The sequence below is a fragment of the Phasianus colchicus genome, chromosome 15, assembly GCF_987193195.1.
Source record: "Phasianus colchicus chromosome 15, bPhaCol1.hap1.1, whole genome shotgun sequence".
NCBI lineage: Eukaryota > Metazoa > Chordata > Aves > Galliformes > Phasianidae > Phasianus > Phasianus colchicus.
Window position 1 is genome coordinate 13,962,850 of NC_143450.1, and position 23,067 is coordinate 13,985,916.

The window sequence follows — 23,067 nt, forward strand, 5'->3', positions numbered from 1 at the left end:
TACCCTATGGAAATATCTCTGTCTGGGAGTGCTGCAGAGCAGCATGCCAGTCCTTTTTATTGCTGGTAAAGTCAAATGAAGTCCCCCCCCAGGGCCTCACGGCAGAGTTTCCAGCAGTATCCAGTGTGCACGTCTGCCGTCCTGCCCGGAGCGTGGTGTGTGTGCTTGGGTTCATCCTGATGTACCCATCCAGTTGTACTGGAAACAAAAGGAGCCCGGCCATCCTGGCACACCGATAGTGACAGCACTTGGAAACTTCAGCTCCTCTCCTTTTTATTCCTGGTTTCTTCCCAAGGATAGCTGCAGTGCTTTTCTTTTTTGGGACTTTGCCTGAATTATTACATCTCTGAAGATCTGCTGCTCTGGGTTATCCCACAATGGGATTATGACCTTAAATGGAAAATAGCGACAGCCAACGGTTGGTAAAAATATTATTGTGGGAAAACACAGTTGCTAGATGTGTTCCATGTTGTGAGACTGCTCGGTCAGGAAATGCTTGTGAGTGTGCAGAGGAAATGCTTGTGTTTTCTGAATGCTTGTTGCATTCTTTTTTTAATTGCTTGTTAAATAGGAGAGCATACCTCCATCAAAATGCCATCAGATACGTCCTGCTGTAAGGGGACAGGAGGCATAAAAAAACATTGAGGGAGAGAGGGAGGACAGTCTGGCTTTATGAACCCGTTCATTTATTTATTGGCTCCTGTTCATCCCTCCAGAAGAAAAAAAAAGAAAAAAGAGATGATGTCTATTGTCAGATCATTTAGCATGCCATGTTCAGAGCAGACCAAGAGCAGTCGAGTTCAGCAGCACTGGAAATGTGACTGTGAAACTGCTCTGAAGTTGCCAGCCTTGCTGCATGGAAGCAAGAAGCTCAGCAGGGCTGAGTTGCTCCCATGCTAACAGATCTCTTTAGCGTCTGTAATAAAAAATGCAGCCATAGTGTGGGTTGCACAGCATGCCCAAGGTGATCCCACTGAAGCGCACATCTGGGAGCAGCTGGGTGTGCTGAGCAGCCCCATCCAAAGTCCTTTTTGGGGGAAATTCACTATAATCAGGGTAATTTATGCTGATGGTTAATCACTCACTATTAAAACATGGGCATTTTGTGTCAGCTCAAGGCCTGGGCAGGGCAGAGAGCTCTGTATTGCCAGCCGTGTGCTCAGCACAGGCTCAGGGATCAGTCAGCACACGCTGGAGCACTGTCTCTTTTCCTGGCGATGCCCATTGCTCTCAGTGGGGAAGTTAGAGGCGTTAGCAGCAGAATGAATTTCCCTTCATGTGCGGCAGTACACTCTTATGGCTCCATCCCTCAGCCTGCTGTCTGCTGCTAAAGAATGTATTTGTCTTTGCAGGTGTGTGAGGCTGTGGCAGCACACTGGTGCCCTGCTGGCTGCTGCGTGCCACCCCCTGAATGTGACGGGGGAAGGCAGGTTCAGGGAATGAGCTGCAGGCTTATTCTGTCTCCCTACAGAAAAACAAGGCACTTCTTTAGGGGCAGTGATTTATAAGGCTGCCAGAACAGCACCGCTCTAAGCAGGCTTTGGACGTGGCCATCCATCCGTAGCTGTGTACATCTCATGCTTTTACAGTTCCTGCATTCTGCTTTTTCAAGACTCTCCAGCTTAGCAGTGAGATCCTTTGGGAAGCTGTCCTGCTGCCGCCACTCCAGTTGTTCCCAGTGGCCACAGGTTTCCCTCCTCACCCTGCAGGGATGGAGCTCCCCTACCTGCTGCCCTGGTGCTGGTTCTGCAGCTTACCAACACAACTTGCACTGCCTGGTCTCAAGGTTTGAGAAAATTGGGTTAGGCTTTTTGCAGCGGCACACTGCAGTCAGCGATGCCGGGTGACAGAGCTGATCTGGGAAGCTGGGCATGAGGATGAGTCATGAACTTGGGGTGAGTTCTTTATGGACACCTCCAGAGGATGAAGCATCTGTTGAACTTCTCTGTGTGCTCAGCTGACAGCTGGCAGCACCAGGAATGGAGCTGAGGGACCTTTGCTGCAGCAGCATCGGGATGCACCCAGGGTCCCTAAAGGGTACAAGTGCAGAAATGCCTCCCAGGCATCATAGCAACAGTGAACCTTTTGGTGCAGAGGAAACAGGAGCTAGAACTGAGCTCCCAATGCTTATGTTCTGCCAACTGCAGCCATGATTTTGTCATGGAAAATTACCCCCATGGGCTCAGGCGCTGTTTCTTGCTTTCCTCCTCAAGCTGGGGCACCCTTGCACCAGGTGAACATGTCAAGCTGAATCTTTCTGCAGCACAGCTTCCCTCTGGGTGTGAAGTCTGGAAAGCTGAGCCACAGCAGCCCTCACAGCAATTAGTGCTGCCTTCTGTATGCCACCAGTAAACGTAACCGTGTGTGAAATGCTGAAAAAATGGATGCATTTAAATGGGTGTTGTAAGGAAATGAGATACCTAAACTGCATCTCCACTCATGGAGAGCATGAGGTGGCTGCTTACAAAAACCAGGGCTGAACAGCACCTAAGGAATAGCTGTGAAATGAAGCATCGATGCTGTGGTCTTGCAGGGCTGCAGGAAGCATCCCTGACTCGGGGTGCTTGTAAGGAAGAACAGAATTTCTGCAGGTCACAGCTCTGGGAGGTGATTACAAAAGGCATTTTGCACTTTGTTCTAGCTGCTGTGGTTCTGTGGGATGGTTGTCAGCATTGCTGGATAACCCTTCCTCGTGATGTGGAAAGGGAGAAGCAGGTCTTCCTCTTCCCTTAGCAGTATGTTGTTCTTCCCAGGAATTATCCTTGCGTATGAGATGAAACAGGAGACCTCAGATAGCATCAATGCTTACAGCTGGGCTAAGTGTGCTGTTTAATGGCAATGTCTTGTTTTGTCTCTGGAGAGAGGAAAATGCACCCCGTTATGTGCTCCTGTTACGAGCCTGCACCCTGGGGGATAAATATTTCAAATATTGATGTTGAATAATTTTTAAGAGGCTCTCTATGAGTTTTATTTGAAGCATTCTGCAAATAATTGAAGAGAGCTGAAACAAAATGCAATGCAGATCGGCTCATCGCGTGATCAGGATGAGAGGCTTTAAAATCTGCTGCTGCCCACAGGCACAGCCGTGATCTGATCAGGCATTGGTACTATAGAGAAACTGGGATCTGTCTGTGTGTCCATAGGTAGATCAGAAGTTTGATGTGTGTGGACAGACAGTGGAGCAAAGGGAACGCTCTCAATATCCTTTCACTCTAATACAGTTGCACACATTGCAAATGAGTTCCTCTTTTGGAAAAAGCAGTAAAACCTGACTTGCATTGAAGTTCACTGCTCTTAGCACAAATGGAGCCAGGGACTCCAGCCAGAACTTCTGTGATTTCCTTGATATCTCTGCGACTTAGTACATCCCTTTAACTTTTCCATATGTGTTCTCTGATTTATAACACAGCAGCGCTTTATTTTGCTGTTATAAAATTCTTTCATACGCTCGGCTGTGCCAGCAGCTTCATATGTTATTGATTAAACAAACTCCCCGTGCTCCAGGATCTCGGCTGTTCTGAGGCTGCGGCGCGCAGTGATGGCTGCGATGCTCCTTCCTTGCAGGAGCTGGGGAAACACGTCCCCACACTTCCTGCTGCTTATCACCACGTTAGCCTCCAGTTTGCAGAATTGAGCTGCTTTTTCCACCCTCTCTGTCCACGTCTTGCAGGCCCATCAGCTGCTTACGGTTGTTTCAAGGGAATGATGATGATGTTGGGTTGTAGTGATGTTGGGAGGAGGATTAACAAGAATTTCATCTCGACTCCTTCACAGGCAATTAGCGACAGCGGCTGCTAGAGAAAGGGCACAATGATTAACACAGTGACCTTTGCAAAGATCAGCTTGCCTTCTTGGAGGCATTCCTGTCGAATGGGAAGCGGAGCCATTAGCGCTGCAGCACGGAGCAGGCTGCGTGGGTTTGGTGGAGTGAGGTCTGTGTTTCATTAATAACACAATTAGGTTGTAATAAAACAGGGTTTCCTGTTAGGCTGTGAGGCATTAGCTCTGCTTCGTGTTTTTGTTTCTTTAAGGCACCAATAGAGACGCAGCCCTGCATGCTTGCACAGCAGCTCTTTGGGGCTGTCTCATGGGATTGCACTCCCTGGCTTTGGCCCTACGGTGAGAACAGAGCAGGAGGGGCAGCAGTGCAGCCCAGAGGTTGCAAGCAGTGGGAGCAAAGCAGGTTTCTCTTTCACATGATGTTTGTGAAGCCCCACGTGCCAGGGCTTCTGCTGTGTGTGGAGTGGCCATGTGGATTTCTGCAAGAGCATTCCCATGCACAGGAGCAGTGCTGCCATTGGGCACATCCCAGGGCATCCTCCGTGCTGGCTGTGCCTTGCAGAGGGAAGGGCATTCCAGGAACCCTTTGGGTTGCTTTCCATGCTCGAGTGTGATGTGTCCTCTTAAAAATCCTGTGGAGCTGCAATTATTTGGAGGTTTAATGACCCATGATTTCTATAATGCCTTATTTTGTTCACTTTCAGCATGTTTTTATTCCCCAGTCAAATAGAGAGTATTAAAAAAAAAAACAATAAGAACAAAGCCCTCGCTTTCCATTTGAGAGAAAATGCTTCGAAAGCTGTATTGTGCTACACAGGTAAATAATTAGATTGCTAATGAATTAGCTTTATTTTGAAGAAGAAAGCTGCAGTGTTCCTAATTAAGTTGTGGTGTGGGAGGAGAGGTGCAGCGATTTGGAGCCATCCCTCCACGCCGTGGGATGATGAAGGGCACTGCCAGGTCCAGCACTTTGTTTAAATTCCCCCTTTTGGTGTTTTTCTGTGGCAGTAAGTTTGGAGATGTAATATACTTTTTTTTTTTCCACAAAACATTTCCATTTTGTCAGTTTGAAATTAACAATATTTGAATCGAATGGCTGCTTATTCCTGTAGTTTCAGACATGGAGAGTGGAAGTCTGTGTGATATATTTTCATTATATCACTCTATTTTATATGCTTTTCATCATGTGCCCTATTATTATGCCAATTGCAAGATGAATAATCTCATATATTTTTTCTTTCCTCACGGAGCAGGGTTTTTTCAGCCCTTTGATCATTCTCATCACCTTCTTCTAAAGCCCCTTTTAAGTCTATAATAATACTCTTTTTCAGAGGAGGTGAAGGCTATTCTGGGATTAGGCAGCATCATTTTAATAACGTTATAATCTTCATGCTATTATTCCCCATCCTGTTCTCCGAGCAGACCAACATCTTCCTTGCCTCCCCCTCCATCCCTTCTCTCTCAGGGTTGCTGCTACCTGCAGAGCAGCACCAAGATGCTCTAAAGCTCCAGTCTCCCTCTCAGTTAATACTGTTAATTAGTTACTGCCTGAAAAATACCTCGATTCCCTTCTCCTCCCCGATTAATTTGCATCTGTCAGCTTTGGTGTTAATTTTTCATTTTGTTGCCTTTTCTGCCAGTCATTTGGTTGGCTTGGGGCTTTGAGGAACTTATCTCTGTGTCGTTTCTGTATTTTGCTACTTTGCAAATTCATCTCTTTTTCCAGATCCTTACTAAATCTAAGAGACAGGAGGTTTAATACCAAACCTTATGGCCTCCTCTTGAACCTTTTGCTGTGATGAAAATTCACTGCCTAATACCATGTTCTTTCTCTTCTGATCAATAGCACTATTTGCCTCTTTCCTTCTCTTCCTCAGCTGTTTTGCAGCAAAACAAATTGCCAGCTGATGCGTCTGTCTCATTAAATCCCTTGGACAAGTTGATAAAATCCCAGACAAACCGAGGGGCTGATTTCTTCTGCAGAATCTGATGCTGGCTTATGCCTGCCAGAGATTTCCTCACTTTGCCTTATGACAAAACCCAGGGGACCCTGCACTGTTGGTAGAGCTTTTTATCTCTTTCAGTGTGGCTCACCCACAGAGCTGTGCAGTGGGGACAGAAGGGCTCCACAGGTGCCTGAGAACGGTCTGATGGCTCCTGGTACCCATAGGTGATGTGTGCATCCCAGTGTGGTTCATGAGTGCTGAACTTCTGCATCCTCACCTGCATCCCTCCAGGGATGTGTGCCCCTTTTTGGGAGTGGGATTTCAGTGTTCTCCATCTGGATATGGGCCACTGTACCTGCAGTGGGGAACCTGCCCATCCCTGAAGTCTTACTGCTTAGGACTTTGAAAGCAAAAAAACTTAGTTGTGGAAGGGGCTGTTTGTTTTCAGAGCAGGATCAGAAATGTGAGCAGTTCCTCCCCCTCTGCACCTGCAGCTGTTTTCCCAATAATAATAATGACCTTTCTAGTGGTACTAATGACTTTCTGTGGTGCTTTGTGTCTTGGTATTACCCACAAATTACAGCAGTGCTAATGTGAAACTAACAAAGAAAGTTGAAGTGCGTTTTTATAAGCAGTAGCTGCAAAATGCCTGTTGAGACTCAGTGCCCCGGTGGTTCAGTGCACAGTGATGCTGCAAGTGTCACATAACGTTTGCTGCATGATGTACTTGTGTTTGCAACGTGAGGATGCTGGGATGCTTGTTCTTCTTGTCAGGATGGAGCCAGGGGTATTTTGGCTGCTGACCTCTCTCTTTCCCTCCCTGCTGCGCAAGTTGGTATTTTTGCCATCCTTCCCTGTGGGCAATCACAGCTGCCACCTGCAGCTCCACACAGCCCAGCAGTCTCTTTCCTGTGGCTTCTGGGGTTGCTTTGGGGTTCTGTTGATGGTTTGTTCCTTCCACAGCCAAATGGCAAAATTTAGCTTTCCAGTGTATGAAATGTTTATTGTGGAGTTAATGTTGGTCCCTGTGTGCTGCCCCAGCCTTTGCCACATCCCAGAGGCTGAACCAAACTCACCGATACAGCACAGCATCTCCTTGTGTCCACGTTAACAGTCTGGTGGCGTTCCCTTAACAAGTCCTCATGAACATTGCAATTCAGTCAGGGCAATCTAGAATGTAATGCGTGGAGCAGCGCCAGCATTATATAAATCATTAAACATCAAAACATCAAATCACTCATCATCGTCCGGGGCTGAGGGCGCTCCGTCAAGGCCGGGTGCTCACTGTGCCTGGTGGTTTTTACACAGAAAGTTTGGCTTTCTGCTCTCTCTCTCTCTCTGTGTTGTGAGCCCAGGACTGTGCTTTCTTTTGGCTGTTCCGTCCCTGGAAACTCTGACGTGTGTGTTGATTGCAGCACTTGCAGCAGAAGGGTCAAAACGCGCCATTGTGCTCTTGAAGCCAAGTTTTCACAGAGATAAACAGATTAGAGGCTGGGAGTTGTTTCTAGTTTTTAAACAAAGTCTCTCAAAGGTCTTCCTAATGAGAGGAGAATCCAGCTAGCAAAGATTTGAGAGACTACACAGCGTTCAGGATTACAGAACTCCTGACTGTATCTGTGTGCACATGAATGAGTGACCCTGAGACGCTGCAAAGTGGCGGCTTTATGGCATTGGCCTCATTTTGTGCCCATCTGCTGCTTTAGACCCAGATTAGGCTTTTTGCTTTGATTCAAAAACTGGAAGTGAATAAGCAGGGTGTACATGGGCACCTCAGCCCCTGCCTCTGCAGGAAGGCCTGGTTTGCCTCCTCGTCACTTCAGTAGGGACAGAGCCACAAAGCAGAGATTTCCTCTGTGAGCAGCGGGCGCCATTTTGGATGGACGGAAGTGGGCGCCATCTTGGATGGGCAGTAGCCCTTGGGAAGCCAACGGCGTATCAGCTGGGGGCCTTGGATCAAAACCAGACCTTTGAAGCTTCTGCCCCAGGTCAAGACCAAACCTTAGAGAGAAAATAGAGCCCAGGGTGCAGCCATTGGCCAGGCTTTGCCAGCAGCTGCCCAGAGGCTTGTGTACTGTCATGCATGCAGCCAGTTGGTGAATGGCTTGGCAGCCTATGCCTGAAAACTGCTTTTGAAGGAGCACTGAGTGCAAATACTGAGTGTGGTGTGAAAGGTGTTATTTGCAGGGCACTGGGTTGACACAGTGTCATCTGCAAGCACTGGAAGTCCTGCTTTGAAAGAGCTGGGTCTGCTGGATCTATCCTGCAACAGGGCAAGAGGTGATGACCTTAAGTTGCTCCAGGGGAGGCTCGGGTTGGGTATTAGGAAGGAATTACTCTCCAAAAGAGTAGTAATGGATTGTAACAGGCTGCCCAGGGAGGTGGTAGGGTCACCATTCCCGGATATATTCAACAGCTGTGGAGATGTGGCACTGAGGGACGTGGTCAGTGGGCAGTAATGGTAGTATGGATAGGTGGTAGGATGATCAGAGTAGATGATCTTAGAGGTCTTTTCCAACCTTACTAATTTGATGATTCTAAGTGCAAAACGGTGTTACTGGGAATCCATGGGAAGCTGTGTGCCCACTGCGGGCTTTGTCTCAAGCTGTCACTGTAACTGGTCACAATCGATCAGCTTTCAAATTTCATGAAATTTTAATTAAAGAATGGAAAGCCTACTAACACATCATAAGACAAGAGCACTGGAAACAAATACAATTTCACTTCCAACCATTAGCCAGAAAAGCAGCAAATGGTTGACTGCACATCACCATCGCTGCCTAATGAAAAGTACAGCTCTTGGCATCAGTGGGCAGGTCATTAGTGCCTGAATAATCAGTGACATTTCCCTTCGCAGTCTGACACAAACGAAGTGCAGCACTCTGGAAAAAGCCATTAAGCGCAAAGCCCCATGCTCTGCTCCAGGTAGTGCAGAGGAGACCAGCATCGAGCGAGGAGGGGAAGCAAGGTTTGCTCCTAGTGTTAAAAGATCTGAGCATGAAAACCCCTAACCATGGACAATGTGGGAGCTTAGAGGTGTGTTGTTACGGATGAGAGCTACTGTCAGGTTAAGGTCTCATTGTGGAGTGAATTTAAATTCCTGCAGCAGCCCCTCGCGCTGGGGGTTACCATGTTTTTTCTGCAAACCCTTAAATACTGGGGGCAGTACCACTCAGGGAAAAGGAAGGACTGGTTCTGTTTTTGTGCCCTACATATTGCCCACGTCAGACAGAGCAGCAACCAGGTGGGATTGCCTTCCTCTCCTCCTTCCCTATCTCCCAGCACTTTGCAGTAATGCAGAGAGCCCCAAAGGTCAATGAAGACAGAGCCTTGTGCGGGTGTGTGCCTGGGGATGGGCCGTGAGTCTGTAAGGACTGTGGGGAAGAGGCCCCATGGGGGGGAGCTTCTCATAGGCAAAAGCATTAAAGAGAACTTGGCTTGGAAGTGTTGTTGTCTTGGAAACCCTGTGCTTTGGAGCTAGGCATGTTTGATCTTCAAAACACCCTTTTTTATTTGCTCGTGGACCCCAAAATAGAAATCCTCAGTGCAGTTGATGTAACTGTTTCCATTCACTCTGGCTCCGGTGTAGTGCTTTTGGTTGAGTTAGCTCTTGTGGCTGTGTTCTGGTGTGGTTCTGTAAAATCTAGCCTCACTGAAAGCATATGAATGACTAAAGGTGAAAGTGTATGTGTACTGAGCACACAAGTTGCATTAATAATGGGGTAAAAAATGGCCCAGAAAAGTACATCAATAGCTAACCAAGTCCGCCGCCAGCTGTTGTATAGTTAGTTATGGATGGAGGCACTCAGTAGTTTTATTGTTTAAAAAGGGAAGGCTGGTAAGATGCTGTTTGGCAATAAAAAGCTTTATTACCCTATGAGAAGTTACTCATTTATATATATATATATTATTTTTATTATGCTTTCTTAAGGTGTGTATCCAAACACACGCATTGATATTAGCATCCCAGCCACCATTGCCACATGACAGGCTTTGTTCTGCCTCACTTAGGAGCAGTAAGATGATTGTAATTGGTTTTGACCTTAGGATCCCTTTGGGACTCTGCCTCGAGGCAGCCTTGGCAAGTGCCAGCATGGGGCTGGGCAGTGGGCTTCTTGTGTCAGGCTCTGCTTCTCCAGTAGATCCTCTTGTCCAAACAGGTTGCAGAACCAAGGTTGCTCACCTGCTAGCATCACCGCCGCTCACACACACCATGGGAGGGATGCCACAGCTCGGGGCTGACTGCAGGTGGCAAGAAGAGGGGGAGGGCTGAGTAAAACCCCGTGGGAGTGGGAGCAGCTGTCTGTCTGTCTGCTCTGTGCTGTGGGCAGAACTTTGTGGTATGCCTGCGCCTGCCATTCCCACAGTGACAAGCATCCTGTCTGCAGCCACTATGGCTGAGCAATATAAAATCCACTCAATCACTTGGCAGCTCTTTCTCCCTGGAGATGCTGTGTGCCATCTGGCGAGGGCCCCGGTGGTGCTGCTGCCTTTGCCCCAGTTATTCATGCCAGGCCATCTGCAGCAGCTATGTCCCCAGCACAGCTGGGTGTGTGGTGCCGGTTCCCTCCCTGTGAGCCCAAGATTTGGCTTCTGCTCACCCTGCTGATAGATGGTCCTTTGGAGCAGTCTTTGTGAGGGAATTTTGGGGTCTTTCCTGGGGTGCCATCTGCCATAGCATCAGGGCTGGCAATTGAAGGTCCCCGGCTGTGTCTTCTCTTGGAGACCAACTCTCAGGCCCAGAGCCTTCACTCTTAAACTCCTATTTTTCTACAATAAGGCAACCCAAGCAAGGAGCAAGGCAATTAGAAATACTTGTTTTTCTTGGTTTTGTCATTGTTTTACCAAGTCACCAATACTTCCAGTTCTTTTTCACTCAACTTGTGGTCCTTGCTGCTCACTCCTGTGGTTGCCAACTGAACTGACACCCCAACTTCTGGTGCTGCAGAGGTGCACAGTATTGTCCTTAAAACTAATGCAAGCGACTGAGTGTAGAGCAAAGAAGAACTAACACACACCATGTTTTTGCTCCATGCCTTGGTCACACAACATCAGGTCATTATTCTCTATGACCAGAGCCCACGTTAAAGAGAGAAAGGGAAGCAGCTTTTATGTTGTGGCTCTGCAATTGAAAGTTCCCACAGACTGTCAGAGCTCTTGTGGCCGACATGGTAGCACAAAGCAGATGTGCATCCCTGTACAAAACGCTGTTTTGTGTTATCAGAGACTCTTCTGTGCGTGTGTGCTTTGTATATCAGCCAGCTCTCTCCACCATAACTGATCAGTGTGTGATAGACCACAGCTCAGCAAGTTTGGAGGTAAGGAAGGGATGACTGCTTTCACTTTTGCATCTTGAAACCCTTCGGAGCACAGAGGAAACACATTGCTTTCTTTGCCATCTGCAGGTGACGTTGTGGACATCTACCAGCGGGAGTTCCTGGCTCTCCGGGACCGACTGCACGCGGCTGAGCAGGAGAGCCTGAAGCGCTCCAAGGAGCTGAACCTGGTCCTGGAGGAGATCAAGAGAGCTGTCTCGGAGAAGCAGGCCCTGCGGGACATCAACCGCACCTGGAGCAGCCTATCTGGTGAATAGCAGGAGCAGAGGAGATGGTTTGGAGGTTGCTAGTGAGGAGGTAGAGAGGTGTGTGTGCAGGTAGGACGGTGCTCTTCTTCCTCCTGGCACCAGCAAACGGTGGAGTTCAGAGGTGTTTGTTGGTTTTTATTGTTATTTAATGCAATAGACTTGGGAACTCTTAAACTCTTGTTTAACTGCAAGTATGTATGCATCATTGAACATTGTGATTGCCTCTGCCAGTGATATTTGCCAACTTGCTTGCTTCTAAGTTTTTTTCTTGCAAGTCATATGTGCCGTTTCCTATGGCTGTACTGAATGCGTATGGAAAGTAGTGGATATCTGGAGACAGGGAAGATGAAGGAGTTAGACTGGCCGAGCACCCTTTGCCAATTTATTTGTTCATTTGTTTTAAGTTGCTCAGTTAAAGAAAATTGGATCTCTCTGGAAAGATCTGATTTGGCCTTCATTTGATCTTCATTCTCCCCTTTCCTTTCCAAATATTTTGGAAGTTCTTCAAGGCCCTCATGGCTCCTGCTGAACTTTAATTGGGTTTGTGGTAGCATGTTAAAGGTTGGCCTCATTTTTTATAACCCAGCAGTAGTCTCGGGTGGCCAGGCTGCTCTAAAAAGGCTTTTTGCCTTGCAGTCTCTTCCTACATACCATTCCTTGCATATTGATTCCCTTTTCCTTTTTAAGACGAAACCAAGTTAAAACTGTGGAATATCACCAACAAGAATGTGCTGCACCTTCCCACCATCTTCCATCATTTGCCACATTTGCTGTCAAAGGAGAACAGTCTGCAGCCAGCCGTGCATGTGGGACAGGGGCGCACTGGAGGTAAATGGGAATTAGTGCTGCTTTAGTGCTCTTCCTCTCACCTGGTGCCTGTTCCTGCCCTTTCCTCCGGGCCTGGCTGCGCTGCGGAGATGAGCAGGACTGGAGGAACAGCTGCATGTATCATGTGAGCTTCCTTGGTGCTGCAGCACACGGGGTGGGTAAGCCACAGAGCATCTGCGTGCCAGAGTGTAATGGGGATGTCTGTGCTCATGAAGGGTTCTCAGTGCTTCTCTCAGATGGTTTTTGCTGCTTTCCATCTCCGGAGTGCTCTAGGCTTTGCCTACAAGGTGGTCAGATGAAAGCACAGTTTGTGGAGACTCTACACTGTGTTAGGAGACAAATCTCATCCGGAACAAGACTTGGGTTCTTAAACATTTCCTCCCCTGCTCCCAAACCTCAACCCAAAGCCAAGCAGCTGACTGATCCTTCTTAAACCAAGGTGCTTCTGGCCATAGGAGGGCTTTGGAGAACAAAGGTGTTCTTGAAGTTGCCATTCATGTGCCAGAAAGGATTGGGCAGGGAGAGTTTGGGGCATTTCCTAAGTTTTTGGGGAAGAAAAGAAAGAGCCTCTGGTTCCTTTCTGCTTTTCATAAAACAGTACAAAGCCAACTTTGTTTGCTGATGGAACATGCCCAGCATTAGGGACAGCCAGGCTGCTCGTGGCTGCGTCCACCCTGATGCCCCAGATTTCTGAAATTGAGCATCAGCACAGCCTCAGCTCTCAGCTCATCATCTCCACAGGTGCCCACAGAGTCCAAGCAGTGTGAGGACAGCAGTCCCAGCCATTGTGTGAGCACCCTGCCATGGGTCCACCAGGCTGCTGCTGGCCTGTACTGGGTGAACCACAGGGTGGTCATGGGAATTGAGAAGAACATCTTGTCCGGTGTGTAGCCTCTTTCTAAAATCTCTTCTTGGCCTTGGGCAGTGTCTGTCGTGATGGGAATCCCCAGTGTAAAGCGGGAGGTGCATTCCTACCTTACGGACACCCTCAGCTCCCTCATCTCTGAGCTCACGCAGCAGGAGAAGGAGGACTCGGTCATCGTTGTCCTCATCGCTGAGGTAAGGTGGAGCTTGGCCTGCTGGTCCTGTTGGTGCCAAACAGTACAGCCACGTGCCTGTGGGCCTGGTCTTCTGGCCGGGTTAGACGAGCCCAGCCCTTGCCAGGAACATAAGATGCATCCTGCCCAAAATGAAGTGCTAGGAAGGCCAGGGTGTGAGCACACAAATGTCTCACGTCAGCAGCTGCTGTGTGATGCGTGATTTTATCGTTGCCTATCTCGTGCTACCTCTGGAAGAGTGCTGGAGCGATTGTTCCCAGGCTGAGCTGGAGCAGCCCCATGGCTGCATCTCAGGGGGCTCTCAGGCCCCCTTACAGCAGCTTTGTTTCTCAGCCATTCTTTGAAAAAGGCCCTAACCTCTCTCCAGACCCAAGAGCCCATTTATTTTTGTCTGAGACTAATATGCTGCTTTACACTCATGTCTGGAGTCCAGAATCAGTTGCGGAATCCGGGGGCTAAAAAGCCTTGATACATTAATCCACAGGAGCTGCTTTTATCTGTGGGTTTAGATGGTTATTTTTCTCCCCAGCTTTCCCCTCAGGATTATTTTTGTGAGCCCCAAATGCATTTGTCTTAATTTTCAGAAATCCACTGAGAACGATAAACCTCAGTGGCATGGTAGAGGGAGCAGCTCAAAGATAAATGCCTGGTTTTGATGCCTCTTTCCTCATGGTTTGACATTTTGAGTAGTGTTTGGCTTTTGGGCCCCTGGCTGATAACTCCATAACAGAGCCAGAGCCCTTTTTAGGAAAGGGAGCTTTGTTCCCTTGAGAAAAGCCTCCCTTGTCGCCATTCCAGCACAGCCTCACTGGTGCACATCCTGCATTGCTCGTGTCACCTCCTCCTCCTGGCACCAAGGCAGCGACCCCCGTGCTGCATCCACACATCCACCCGCATCCCGGTCCCGTGGTGCATGTGACTGCCCAGAACAATGCAGGCACCGGGAAACACGCACATTTCTGCTCCTGGATCTCCTGCCCTTTGCTCCTGGTGGTGTTTTCTTGGTCAAATGTTTTCTGTCCCATGCCTGTCCCTGCTTTGCATTTATCTCACTCCCAGATAGAGTCCTGCAGTGCTACTGAGCTTTGCCTGCAAACCACCAGAGGTTGAGCTCTGGGAACAAACTGTTGGTTTGGGAAGAAAAATGTTGAACTTGAAATGAAACTGCAGGCATGTAAATAATCCCATGCTTTTCACAAGAGGGGTGGAGATCCTTTTCTGCGTGTTGTTTGGATGAAAGCTGGCACATATGAAACAAGCAGCAGACAGTGCAAAGGCACGGTGTGGGCAGAGTGCAGGCAGTGCTGGGAGAGCTGGGAGGGCACAGAGCTTGGGCTCCTGCACTGCCTGCTGTGTTCTGGGTGTGATGGCTTGGGTTCACCTCGAAGGAGAGCTTTGTCACAGCGGGGATTGCGCTGGGTGTGAGATGGGGGGATGCGTGTTAAAGGAGGATGACATGGAGGTGCTGACAGCGTGCCCAGGGTGTATGCAAGGTGATTTCTAAAACACGGGGCAGCACAAGCTGGGGCTGAGTGATGTAACGCTGTGTGACTTCTCTTTTCAGACGGACACGCAGTACACGGCCGGAGTGGCAGAAAATATCAAAAACCTGTAAGCACTTTGGGTGACTGCATGGGCCTGGGCTGTTCCTGCTACAGGGCAGGGGTAGCTTCTTCAAGTCAGAATACATGTCTTTCTGTGCCCCTTTCTTGTTGTTCTCTGCTTTGTTTGTTGTTCTTCAGTTCTGCATTGTCTTTGCTTTTGCTGCTTCCAGTTCTTGTTCCAAAATGTGTCCCATATGCAGCTTCCAGTAGTCCACTGTGTGCTTGCAGTATTCAGCACTCAAGGCTGCGCTGTTGTGTTTTTGCTCTTTCTGTGCTTTGGCATTGCAAGAATAGGGATTATTTAGATTTACAGTAATCCTGGCAATTGTTGCTGTACCTGGAGTGGCCCGCTGTGAGTCAGAGCAGCTGAGCAGTGCATTACCTAAGCACATCCACATGCTATAGTGCCTTCAAAATCCATGTTTGGTTTTCCTCCTGCTCCCACTGGTTTGTTTTCCTCATGTCCTAGGTGATAGTTACATTTTTCTCTCCCTAGCTGCTATTTACGTCCTGCAGCCTTAGTGGCTTTTCAGTGCTATCAGGGCAGGAGCCAGCAGTGGATCATTAACTGCAAGCCAGGCCAGGCAGTAACAGTGCCAGAGCTCAGAGGTGAAGGAAAAGATGGTGAACGAGGAGTCTCTGCCCACAGTCCGGCTCCTGCACTTGCATGTTTCCAAAGGATGGTAGCAACCACAAGAAGGAGGCTCTGCAGGGCAGAGTATCCCCGAGCCAATAGCGAGGGGCTGGGATGAGCGCCCTGAGCGGAGCCAGAGGGCTCTGTGCTGGGCCCTGGGAGCAGAGCTGAAACAGAGCCTTCCATCTTGCTGTGCAGAAGCTGGCAGCGCTCCCTCCTCCTGCCTGCTGGCTGCGGGATGCACGCAGCGGGGATAATGGGCCAATTGTCTGCTGCATCCTGATGGAATTGCTGGCCGCTGCTGCAGGATGGCCTGCAACTTTAATTGGCCTCATGGTTTTATTTCTGTCCCCACCCCCATTCACTTCATTTATTTTTCTTCCAAATGGAATGGAGGTGGTGTGGGGACAGGGAGTGCTGAGGTCTTGTTGCAGGAGGTGAAGGCGGTCGCTGCCTCGTTGCAGTTTTATCAGCTCTGTTTCACTGCTGAAAATAGTTGGAAATCTTGCCGGTCCCAGGAGGGAATAGAGAAGGGAAAACTAAGGGAGAAGTTTTTGGCATTCTCGCTGCTCTCTCTCCCTCTGTCACATCTCCCATCCTCCAGGCTCTGCACAAACAAAGGAAATCAACCTTGCACCAAATGTTCTCGAAAAGGGCAGTGTAAAAATAACTGGGTTTCCCGCTTATCTCTGGCAGTTTCAGCAATCTCTGGGTATTGCTTGCAGCACTTCTGTAGGTACATATTTTTCAGATGAGTGAGATTTTTTTCTGCTTGGGTTTGACTCTTTAAAGGCTTCTAAACCACATTACAGGAAAAATATATGCCGATTTTATCAGCATGAGGGAACGAGGTGGAACTCCTGCCGGCTGTCCTAACTGCAGCACAGCACGGCACTTTAAGTAACTTATCAGAAATGCATAACATAATCTCTGCAAAATGACTCTTAATTACTGGCACATTTGGAAAATCTCTGAAGGCCGGTGATATCAGCAAGTCCTACCTTTGCTGTGCCAGTCTGCAGGGCCATTGAATCCTGCAGAGCACTGGTGAGGCAGCACCTTCTCTCTTGAAGCTGACCTGTGTGTTTTCTAAGTGCCATAAATATGGGACGGTGCCTTCTGGGTGTCGGTCCCCGGAGTCCTTTGGTGAGGATGGAGGTGCACTAGGGGAGGTTTCATCTTAGAGGCTGCATTTTCTGTTTGGTTCTGTGGCTTGATGTTTACCCAGTGAATTGGTCTGTGAAGTGGTAAGTCAGGCATGGGGGCACGTGTTTATTTACAGCTGACTTTCTCCCTCAGATTCCCAAAGGAAATCCACTCAGGTCTCCTGGAGGTGATTTCCCCCTCTCCACATTTCTACCCTGATTTCTCCCATCTACGGGAATCCTTTGGGGACCCCAAGGAAAGAGTCAGGTAAGAATCAATGAACTTAGATGCAAGCAAACCCTTCATTAAGTAGTTGCAACATCTTCCTCTCCGACTCCAGCACGGAGAAAGCTTTTCTGCAGTCCCACACAAGAGCCCAAAACTCACTTTGTCCAGGAGCTGGATGGGTATGTTGTCAGGCCATGAGCTGGTGCCAGCCTTGCAGGGCTCGCCTCGTGTGCGGTATTCTCATCAGCAGAGTGTGGTGGCTTTAACCCGGGTTTGTTCGTTCTGAAAGCCCTCCAGTTGTGTAGCAGCTCTGAATGGATGGCTCAGGGACCAAAAGGATTGACCATGTGCCAGCTTCCCCAGCAGCAGCAGTATGCTAGGCAGGATGGGCACTCTCATTGCCTTTGTCTGTTGCAGGTGGAGGACCAAGCAGAACCTCGACTACTGCTTTTTAATGATGTATGCCCAGTCCAAAGGCATTTATTATGTACAGGTAGGTTTGGTGCCGAGGGTGGAGATGAGTTGGTAATCTTCCATTTTTCTCCTGCTTCTCTGTGTTTCACCCACTCCAGTGCATGGCTGGGCTGTGTAACCCCAGAGACTGCACACTCCATAGGGAAGCAAAGCCCTGGCTTCCCAAAGCATGTGGCTGCAGAGGGACAAGTCCCTCCAGAGCCTGCTTGCATGTGGTATCACAGCTTGTGGAGGAGCATCTTGTAATCATCACCTCCTCCAGCAATGGGGAAGTGCCAGCCCTCCAGCTGATGGGAGTAGAGGCTGCTGGACACTGCTGTGTCTGAAGCACAGCTTGGCAGATGTGGCTGCTAAGTGTGGGGCTGGCCAGGTGGTTTTCTAAAATGCTTCAGACTTGGAAACATCTTCCCTAGTCAGACTAGGAGCCCTTGCTTTGTTTACCTGCTAGGATCTGCTTGGAACGTCTTCCAGCATAAACTAGATCTGTGCCAAAGCTTTCCTCCACTCTACAGTGTGACTGCTCTGCAGAGAGGCTCTTACTGGAACCTGGATGTGTCATTGGCACTGACTGTCCCTTCCTCTTGCAGCTGGAGGATGATATCGTGGCCAAACCAAACTATCTCAGCACAATGAAGAACTTTGCCTTGCAGCAGCCCTCTGAGGAGTGGATGATTCTGGAGTTCTCTCAGCTGGGGTTTATTGGTAAAGTCTCATCTCTGTCCCAACAAGCACAAACACCTGCTGGGCGTTGTAGGCAGGTCAGCTCTTGTCCAGCAACTTGGCTCCATGAGATGGTCAAAAAACTCCTTATTTTTTGCTACGACCCCTGTGTTTGCACAGGAAAAATGGGCTCCTCAAAGTCACAGCTGACATTCACTTTTAACGAAAATAAAGCTGGTTGGAGGCTCACCAGACAGCCTGATGGCTTCGACACGACCAGTAGCTTTTAGGCTGGATTGGCTCTGGTGTTGCCTAACAGTGTACAAAAGGAAGTTTACATCAGCACAGAACTATTTTTGGAACAGCAATACATGGCTGCAGTAGCAGCTTCATCTGTTATTCTGGATACTGGTTTGACTGGCTTAAAACTTCCAGTTTTCAGGGCAGGAAACAATCTGTCCTGCAGCTGGCTGAGTGGTTTTCAACCTTCTTTTTCTATGCTGAATGGAAGAGTTTTAGACCTTTTGGTACTGCTGTGACCTATGAGAGATTAATGCTTTCTAATTCTGCCATGAATATTAAATCCAGAGCTGTATTAGCAGTGCCAACAGTACTGGTACATAAAACAGAGCTGCACGTTATTTCATTTATGTAGAGAAAGGGACGCATCTGACCTCCACATCTCAGCCTCTAGAGTTTTTTCTTCCCAGCTCTCATTCTACACAATGTCCTACAATAGCTGCTCTCTTTTCCCTTTTTTTGTGTTATAGGAAAAATGTTCAAGTCTCTGGATCTGAGCTTGATCGTGGAGTTCATACTGATGTTCTATAAGGACAAACCCATTGACTGGCTGCTGGATCACATCCTTTGGGTGAAAGTCTGCAACCCTGAGAAGGACGCGGTACGTAAATAACCTGCACTGAAGGGAAAGTTCTTTAGGGAGAGAGAAGCAACATGGTTGGTCTGTACCTGCAGAGGCTTTGGAGGGTCATGTGTGTGCACTCTGGTTCTAGCTGACTTAGCACTGAGCCTTGCTGCTCCTGTGGGCTTCCTTATGGACAGTGCAGGATGGGAGAGTTCAGCCCTTTCTGCAGCTGCCAGAAAAGACATTCTTTGTGCATCTCTCTGAGCACCAGTAGGCTGTTCCTGCAGCACAGCAGCCATCCCCACACCGTACCCCGGAATAACCCTTGGCTCAGTGCTCATTTAGCATCCCCGCAGGGAGCCCGCATAGGCTGCCCTCAGCTGACCCTCCCTGCCCTGCTTCCCGATGGCTCACTGGCATCTCACTGCAGCATCTGGGAGGTGCAGAGTGCTGACATGGGATCCTGCTTCGTGCTGCCTCGTGGAGTCAGCAGCAGAAAGCCCTGCACCCACGGGCTGTGTTTTAAGTTGTAGCAACAGCGGCAGGGGCTAAACTGAGTGGGATGGGCAGAGAAGGAGCGAGGGTGAGCACGAGTGAGATGAGCTCACTGCCATCTCCCCACCCTCCTCCCTGAGCATACTGTATTTACTCATGCACTGATTGTGTTCTCCTGACAGACATTGAGCAGCTGAATCCCGGTGGCCCAGAATAGCTGCATGCTCAGAGCCAGCAGCCTGGGAGGGACCTGGTGGCCACAAAGACCTGGTGACACGTGCCAGGGCAAGCAGTCACACTGAGGCTGATATTGTATTTCTCCTTGAGGGCCAGAGCTGGGTGACAGAGCAGCCCCTGGGCCTCTCTGCTGGCCCCCAATGACCCCTCAGCCATGGGCAGGGTTAGGGCTGTGGGGATGGAGTGAGGAATGGGACTGCTCTCTGTGCCCCCCCTGCTCTCTGTGCCCCCTCCCTACAGCCTTCAGCCTGAGATTTGGTTCAGCACAGGTCCCACCACGCAGCCCCATCAGCTCTGCTCAGCTCCTGCCTGGCAGAGTCCTCCGAGGACTTCCCAGGGGAACCTGCAAACCTCTTAAATGTGTTGCCTTTTTAAAAATTAACCTACTTTCCGTGTGGATTTCTGGCTTCTTTTCCCTACTGTTTGCATGACTAACTCTGCACCGCTCCTTTTCAAACACGACTCCCATTTGTAAATCCTGCTGTGCGGAACCAAGTGAGTAGCAGTGAAAATTTGTCTTTTTGACTGAAAGTTTGTTTGACCTGAGCTTTCACTGAGTGCTTTGTCTGCTCTAGATATAGCCTGCTTTTCCTTTTTTAACTAATTTTAGATTTACCTGAGGCAGAGCTGTGTGAAAGGATGGCCTTATTACCACCAGCTGAGCCCAGTCCTGGCTTCACTGGGTCGGTGCTGCTGTCAGCAAATGCCTCTTTAGCAGGAGTAGTAAAAGAGAGGAGAAACCAGGAGATGTCACAGCCCCCTCCTCTCCCCTTCCCCCTTCTCTGCCCACCCAGAGATGAGAGCTGACGGTTGCTCTGCGGGGCCGCGTTTGTTGTCACTGGCAATGAGCAGGGCTGCTTTTAATTTTCTAATGTAATGTGAGCTGATTAGGGGATTATCTGCTGGCGGCTCACAGGGGTGTGCCTAGGATTTCACAGCTCAGGGATGGTGGCAGTGTCACCCCCCCCCCTGCACTGTGCCCAGTGGTGCCAGGCAGGTGAGTCAGAGGAAGGGGAAAAAAGCACACAAAGCCCAGGCCCACTGCTGCCATTCCCCTCCTTATGGCTCTGCTCTGTGCTCTTGGGGCCATTATCCTTTCCCTCCCCGTCATCTCTCTCCCCATGGAGAGCACTGGCTGCAGCAGAGCTGCACGTCCGAGTTCATTTATGTGGTGGGATGGACGTGAAGCAGCCAACAGCTTTGGTAGCACCCAACAAAAACTGCCAATAGGCTGAAAACTGCCCAGTGATGAGAGACTGTGACTGCTGCCTGCGAGCTTAGGCTCTAAATATCCCAGAACTTACTGTCACTTCAGAAATAAGAGATCCTGAGCTCTGAGTCATAGGGAAAGGGCTTTCCAGATAAGCCAAGGACAAAAGAAACTGAATTCTCTGCCTGTCCCTACTTCACATCACCCAGAGATTTGCTCATCGTTTGCCAGGATGCGCTTAGCAATGAGAAACCTGGCAGTGGGCTGTGAGCCCCGGCTGCTTACCAGACCCTGGTGGTGACCTTCATGTCCCTGAGTTCAGTCATTCCCTCAAGGATTCCTCTGTTGATGCTGGAAGCTGACACGTGAGGTGGTGACATGGGGGATTTTCCCATTTCAGAAACACTGCGACAGGCAGAAGGCAAACCTGAGGATCCGCTTCAAGCCCTCACTCTTCCAGCACGTGGGAACCCACTCATCTTTGGCTGGGAAGATCCAGAAGCTAAAGGTGAGTACTGAGCAGTCTCTGACCCTGAGAGTAGAGACATCCCCTCTGCTGCTGCAGACAAATTAGATGGTATAAGGCCTTTGATAAGCTGCCCCTCACCTGGCAGAGAGCTGGTGTATGTAGAGTTCTGTGACATTTGGAAGTTGCATTCAAGCTGTTGGCTGAGACACAGGGAGCAGCAGTGCTCCATTCTTCGCTGTGCAAATCAAGAGCTTTTAATTTGCACTGCCTTGTTGGAAACCACATTTCTCATGGCTGAGAGCAGCTTGTGACCCTTTCCTGCCTTCTTGCTTTGCCTCCATCAAGGACAAGGACTTTGGCAAACATGCCCTGCGGAAGGAACACGTCAACCCTCCTGCGGAGGTGAGCACCAGCCTGAAAACCTACCAGCACTTCACCCTGGAGAAGGCTTACCTGAGAGAGGATTTCTTCTGGGCCTTCACGCCCACCGCTGGAGACTTCATCAGATTCAGATTCTTCAAACCACTCCGCATTGAAAGGCCGGTGCTTGGGGGCTGCATGGGGAGGGGACACCGGGTGGGCACAGAGTGTGAGGAGATACTTCTCTCGTGTTCTCCTGGCTTTCCCGGTTGGGCTGAATTCTTTGCCCATCCCCATTACAGCTCCCTGGGAGGAGAGAGAGCAGTGCTCTGCCAGGGGGAGGGCGATTTGACCTGACCCTTTTTGGTGGGTCCATGTCTGCTGGAACCCTTTGCTTTCCTGCATTTAGGAACAACCCAGAGGGTACCTGGTACAGGTCTCCTTACCACCCACGTACTTTCTAGGAAGGCACCTCTTAGGTTGAAATGTTTGATGGCTCACTTGGGTAAAAGTCATCACATCCCTGTGCTCAATGTAGTTTTCTGTGCTTTTGGTCTCTGTCACAGGTTCTTCTTCCGCAGTGGGAACATTGAGCACCCTGAAGACAAACTCTTCAATACCACTGTGGAAGTTTTGCCATTTGACGTAAGTGTGTTAGTTAGAGCTGAGATGTGGGTGGAGTGGGAAGAAAAAGAGGATGGAGAAGGGGAAGCTACTGAGAACTGTCAGGAGAACCTTGAGTGCCTTTAGGAGGTGCTGGCAGCCTGAGCAGCTGATCCCCCGGTGCAGAATCGCCTTGGGAGCTGGGATGGGGCTGCCTACGGAGAATGCCCAGGTGGATGGGGTGGCTGCAAAGGAAGGGCTAAGGCAGGATGTGCAGCTCCCTGTGCTGGGCAGGGGAACGAGGTGCCACAGAGTGCTGAGACTTGCAAATAGCCAGGGGTGCTGTGGGGGGTGGCTCTGGGGGTTGCTTCTATTGCCTGGGGCTTTGGGGTGGCTCTCACTGCTGGTCCTGAGCTGAGAGCTCCTCTCCATCTTGCAGAGCCTGCAGTCAGACAAGGAAACCTTGCAGGAAGGAAGAGGTACAGCTGTCAGATACCACAGAACAGCCGATGGCTACATCCAGATAGGTATGGCAGGGAGGAGACCCTGCATCCATCCCCTGTGCTCATCTTCACATGACTTAAAGCTGTTCTTTGTTTGTTTGGAAAATAGGGCACAGGTATTGAGTGTGATTTTTTTCCTTTTTCTTTTTTTTTTTTTTTTTTTAATTATGCCCAAAATGGGACGCAGCAACAGGCTGAATGCTTGCTAACACTGTGGAAGGAAGCACTGCCTCCTGTGCCTTACCCCATCTCATCTATTACAGCACAGTGCTGCATCAGACTGTCTGCACTCTCCCCATTTTGTTCTAACTGATGGTTGCTGCTCCTCTCAGTGTAGCAGAGTGCACTCTGTGCTTCACTGATGGCTTCACTGATTGGTTTCAGCC

General features: G+C 49.4%; 1 protein-coding gene across 1 annotated transcript in view; it reads left to right on the top strand.

Moving 5' to 3' along the window:
• MGAT4B (alpha-1,3-mannosyl-glycoprotein 4-beta-N-acetylglucosaminyltransferase B) overlaps positions 1–23,067 on the top strand; it is a 36,267-nt gene that overhangs the window by 11,846 nt on the left and 1,354 nt on the right. Inside the window, exons 2-13 of the mRNA XM_031598307.2 lie at positions 11,129–11,308; positions 11,995–12,135; positions 13,061–13,194; positions 14,758–14,804; positions 16,731–16,844; positions 17,223–17,298; positions 17,867–17,981; positions 18,710–18,840; positions 21,147–21,254; positions 21,561–21,754; positions 22,142–22,220; positions 22,618–22,705. Of these exons, the coding sequence (XP_031454167.1) occupies positions 11,129–11,308; positions 11,995–12,135; positions 13,061–13,194; positions 14,758–14,804; positions 16,731–16,844; positions 17,223–17,298; positions 17,867–17,981; positions 18,710–18,840; positions 21,147–21,254; positions 21,561–21,754; positions 22,142–22,220; positions 22,618–22,705 (1,407 nt within the window). The remainder of the gene's footprint in view (positions 1–11,128; positions 11,309–11,994; positions 12,136–13,060; positions 13,195–14,757; positions 14,805–16,730; positions 16,845–17,222; positions 17,299–17,866; positions 17,982–18,709; positions 18,841–21,146; positions 21,255–21,560; positions 21,755–22,141; positions 22,221–22,617; positions 22,706–23,067) is intronic.